The 5,000-nt window shown below is 36.7% G+C and overlaps 1 protein-coding gene across 2 annotated transcripts in view; it reads right to left on the bottom strand.

Annotated features, from left to right (window-relative positions):
* The window catches only part of PIG-Q (phosphatidylinositol glycan anchor biosynthesis class Q), a 10,663-nt gene extending 5,688 nt beyond the window's left edge, over positions 1-4,975 (bottom strand). The window contains exons 1-5 of one of the 2 annotated variants that reach the window (XM_086538081.1): positions 4,854-4,975; positions 2,813-2,909; positions 1,842-2,533; positions 1,114-1,249; positions 386-530 (exon numbers count right to left, since the gene is read on the bottom strand). In XM_086538081.1, the coding sequence (XP_086394207.1) occupies positions 386-530; positions 1,114-1,249; positions 1,842-2,533; positions 2,813-2,906 (1,067 nt within the window). In that variant the 5' untranslated portion in view covers positions 2,907-2,909; positions 4,854-4,975. Of the gene's footprint in view, positions 1-385; positions 531-1,113; positions 1,250-1,841; positions 2,534-2,812; positions 2,910-4,848 lie in introns of both variants that reach the window. The other variant, XM_086538082.1, reaches the window with a different exon arrangement.
* Positions 4,976-5,000: the final 25 nt, after the last annotated feature.

Below are 5,000 nucleotides of genomic sequence, written 5' to 3'. Positions count from 1 at the left end.
GCGAAACAAAATACTACATATATATTTACAACCATGATATACCAAGATGATTTCACAATCGTTGTGAGTAAGCAAAAGGAAGAAGAAATACAACATACTGGTAAGGTCCAGGTGCTGATAAGCATCGTCATCATAATTATACAGCTAATTCACCTAATAATGTAACAATATTGATCATACAATCGATATAAAAAACAAGATAGGAGAGATGCTGTGTGATAGAAAAAATATTATCATTAATAGTCACAAAAGTAATAATAAACCAACAGATATGACCATACACTTGGCCACACTAAAGGTGCAGCATAGTAAAATCCAGGTTTTAATAGACAGTAAATGAATAATAATAACAGCAATAATAATCCAATGAATAAAAGAATCACACCTGGCCGCATAAACATAGAAGCAGTAAAGGTGTAGTGTGGCAAGATCCATCAGGTCAGACAAAATGGCCACCTGAACGGATGCTCCGCACATTCCCAGCCAGAAGAACACCGATGCCAGGCTCCTCAATATGGGATCTGCCAAGTCTGGTTGATGAAAGAATAAGAATGAATAAGAACAGTAACAAACTATGCAAAATATATTACTGGGATCTAGGTGCAAATTTTCTATGATATCTGAGACAAGAATTCTTAAGATGTGTTTTCTATTATTTGCTAGACGAATGGTATGATATATGAATCTATATATAATATCTTAGCAAAGTGATACTAATTAGCATTTGGTATGTTGTTTTACTTAGACAACTGAAGGATTAACTAGTTTGAATTGTGAACTGTAAAACTGATCTGACCCCGGGAAAAATGCAAGCCGTGGAAAGGTTAAGTGTTTGAGGACATTACCCTCAAAATATACCACTGAATACTCTTACAACTATGCTTGCTAATTTATTTAACTTGTCCTATGAGTAAGATTTATTCACAGATGTTACAGTGGTGCAATAGTTGAGGAAAAATAGTTTCACAATACTGTATAGTCCAAAAACAGGGGGAGAAAGAGGAAACCTAAATAAATGACAGGTGTTTCATCAGCATTAGTTGCTTAGATAAAAAAAGAGAACCATTTGGAAAACCAAGAAATACACATCATACTACTACAAACAAGACTCACCCAGATAAAGCCTCCAAAGATGAACATGATACGAGAAGAATGCAGAAAGTGCTTGCGTCAGAGGTTGATTGAGTTTCAGACCTGCTGGAGCTCCCCTCAGCCACTCCAACAGATGCTGGACACTTGATGCTAAGAGCTGCCAGAAAGGAGAATGGTTTAGAGCTGTAATGGATGTAATTAATACCAGTACAAAAACAATAGTCCCATTTTGTAATGTCTACTGATACATCTGGGATACTGGTAGATATAAAAAAGCTCTGGATATTTGTTAAAAAGCTTCAGATATTTGTTTGTATGCTTAATGTCAAGGATTTTTAGATGTCTGTTATATAAAAATGTTATTTGCTATTCAGGGCTCTCTCTCCTGCTGGTGCTAGGAGAAAGTGATGCCATCTATGTTTTGGATTCTAGATGAAACTCATTTTGCTTAATATTACAGCAAGTTAACATTTATAATATAATAAAGAAACACAGTGATCCATACTCTCTCAACATCAAATATGGCATGTAGACTATCGTCATATATGCTGTCAGGCTAAAAATTATCAAATTATCAAATCCATTCTAATAACTTTAAAGGCAGGAGACAGCATCCAAAATTTAATCAATATTCAGTCTATACTTATAATATCAATTTATCTAGCTTTATTTGATCCAAAAATAACAAAAATGCTGAAATGCAGTCCTACTACCTAATATCTTTGCAAGGAAGAGAAAAAAAGACTCACCTTTGTTGAACTACAAAATATGGAGTAGATGTCATTTAGAGAGGCATAACTGCTGACCAAAAACACAACTGATACCCCAATTAAGGTATCAATTGCGATCATAGCCAACAGACGACCAGCTACAAGTGTTCTCTTGTTCACTTTAAGTTCATGCTCCAGTACCTCAAACTGCTTAATGCGAAGTAAAGTTTGTTTCAGCAGATTGCTGGAATAGTCAAATTTATAGACTAAAATGTAATGGAGACCTTCCAGGACCACTTTGGGTAGCCATGTCACATGGAGGATTGTCCTTGTTAAAACCAACAAGGAAGCCAATACAATTTTCACCAGCCAGCAAGAGCTTATCTTTTTACAGTCTTTTTGCACACTGTTCACAAAATATGGCACGATATTGTTTGCATGGTCATCACCTTCCTGGTACAAGAACTTCTGGCTGATGAGCTCCGACTCGCAAATCTCCTTACAATTGTAGGTCACAAGGTTGACTTCACTAAGGCACACGTTGTCCCCATTAACTCTGATGGAATGAAGTCTGATCTGTGGTTGCGTGCTGAGCTCAACCCACACATTCCTGGTGGATCTGCGGGTCTGGATCCGACTGTCATTGTTAATACATCCGATGGGAGGCTTTTTGTTTGAGCTGGAGGATGTTACAACGATGACATAAGATTCTCTTTCGTCAATTGGATGAGCTTGAAAAAGAAAAAAGAACAAAAAAATAAATATATAAATAAATTTGTCTTTTTAATCTACACAATAAATTTTGAATATACAATAAGTTTAATTGAGTCACCACTGGATAACAAACATTACTAAACTTTTGACTCTATAAATTCTTTATGCAAATTACTGTATAAAATACTGAATTGATTTAATCACCTGACAATACATCACAAACTGGAGCCTTCATGAAGATTATAACACATTGTAATCTAAACATCCGCAGATCATGAAGCCAATATATAACTAACCTTTTGAGCTTGTGAATCTTCCATAGAGATGGCCGCCATTCTCTCCCTCTATCTGCTCTGGCACAAGAACTGTCACTATGGCATTCCCTAACATTATCTGGAATAAAGAGGTTTATCAGAAAAATTCACTGCAACTTACTCAAATTACTTTGCTATCTTTTTTATCTAATGTAACCGTTTCTTTAACCAATAAGCAAAGATAATGAATATGTCACAGTACCTGGAAATATTCTACCAGTGCATGGGACAGCAGAAAGTGCAGCTGTTTCCACTGGCAAATGGTCCCATAACATGCCAATATGACACTACAATTCTATGTTATTTTATTGTGCTATGAGTAATGAGTTAGTGATGATGACAATCACAGTCATAATTACTATAACTGCTGTAATATTAAGCAAAATGGGTTTCACCTAACATCCACAATATAGATGGCACCGCTTTCTTCTAGCACCAGCAGGAGAGAGAGCCATGAATAGCACCCATCTACAGTCTCTAGCAAGCACTATCTTAACCCATTCCCGACGGGGGAATTCTAGCCTTGAATGTCCAAATGCCGGGGCGTTCGAATTATTAGGCCTAAATCAATTGAATGGCCGGCACAATACTGTGCCGCCCGGCAACTGGGCTTTTGAATGCGCGGTACACATGCTGTACCACCTGTCCTGTGTGGGTTAATAGAGAGATGGCACATAGGAAGTTGCCGACCTCTTCCTCTAAAGTACCGCAGATGAAGGATTTGCAGGTAGAATGAGAGGAGGAAGGTGACTCAAACCATGCCCAATGTCTACAATGTGTCCCTGTACCAATAGGGATGCCTTTTACTGTGGCACTCCCTGTCATAAGCAAAGCTTTCCTTCCTCTTCCCTACCTCTTCATGTTATCTTCATTGTGGATGGTTATATGTTTTGTATTCATTCATGACAGCCCACAAATATGAATAAATAAAGTTGCTTTTTGTCCTCCCTTAAAACAACAATACTTCTATCATGCTGAGTATAATGAAGAAAATGAGCAGATATTGACCCTGAACTACAATTTAGGTCAACTACAGAATTAATAGATCTTGTGATATGACATATAAGTCTCTAAATACAGTAAAGACATAAAAAACAAACATAAAAAATGGCTCTAGCTTTACAATGAGTGACTAAAGGGGAGTGGGAAAAGTCAATTTATGTTGCTGAAGCATTCTTGGTCAATGGCCGAGAATGTTAAGCCATTAAAATTAGATAAGCTTTTCTTTTCTATATTTTTTGCTAATTTGATGGGGATATTTTTCCTTATTCCCTACTTTTGAACATGGAAAAATACAAATCTTTGCACATGTAAACACTGATTAAAAAAAAAATTAATTAGGCTATACTGTCCATGGCAGATGATTCTGACAGTTGGCTTATGTAATTTCAATGTGATCTAATGAACTAAATATACTGTTACATAGTATATTTCGTTGCACCAATGACCAGACCATTAATCATTTGCTATAAACCTGTTCACATCTGAGGACATGTGCTGACAAGGGCCTGGCATGTTTTACATTAAAGACATGCCAAATTCACTAAATGCTATGGCTTTCTAGTGTCTAAGGGTCTGAAGCTAGCCAATACAAGTCAGCAGTACATAGAAATTGGAAACTTTGAAAGATTCATCTGGAAAGCAACGTGCATGCTTGCTGATTGCTATATGAACTAGATGTTGCGGCTTTTATAAGACTGAACTTGTAGATGACTGTCAACTAAAGAACCAATAAAACTCTGTCCTAAAAGAGCCTATGTTGAGGAGGTGTGCTTGTTTTGCAGAAACCCCCAAGAAATGGCACATGATTCGTCATTTACTTGATATCAACATCAATTTATACGATAATTCATGACTTTTCCAGCTATGAGGTCGAATTTCGTCACCATATCTGGTTTCTACAGACTAAAGCTACAACATTAGAAGAGAAACACGTAAAGTCAATCGCTTCGCCATGCATATCATGCATATTCTGCCTTCCTTTTCGTAACGATTAAAGCATTTGAGGATATATATACCTTACCTCATCTCATTATATCCTCACACACCAGAATTTTCCATTCCCATTCTCATTTCAGTTTCCGAAATCGTATATTCCAGTTTAGTCAATTTCCTTCTCCAATGTTTACAAACAATGCGTTCGTGTAGGCGATGCGTTCGGATAACCTCG

The sequence above is a fragment of the Penaeus japonicus genome, unplaced genomic scaffold (genome assembly GCF_977035675.1).
Source record: "Penaeus japonicus unplaced genomic scaffold, GWHDUDI00000001_assembly GWHDUDI00000006, whole genome shotgun sequence".
NCBI classification, from domain to species: Eukaryota; Metazoa; Arthropoda; class Malacostraca; order Decapoda; family Penaeidae; genus Penaeus; species Penaeus japonicus.
The sequence above is the reverse complement of the archived record's forward strand: the minus strand, read 5'-3'. Positions and strand labels throughout refer to the sequence as shown.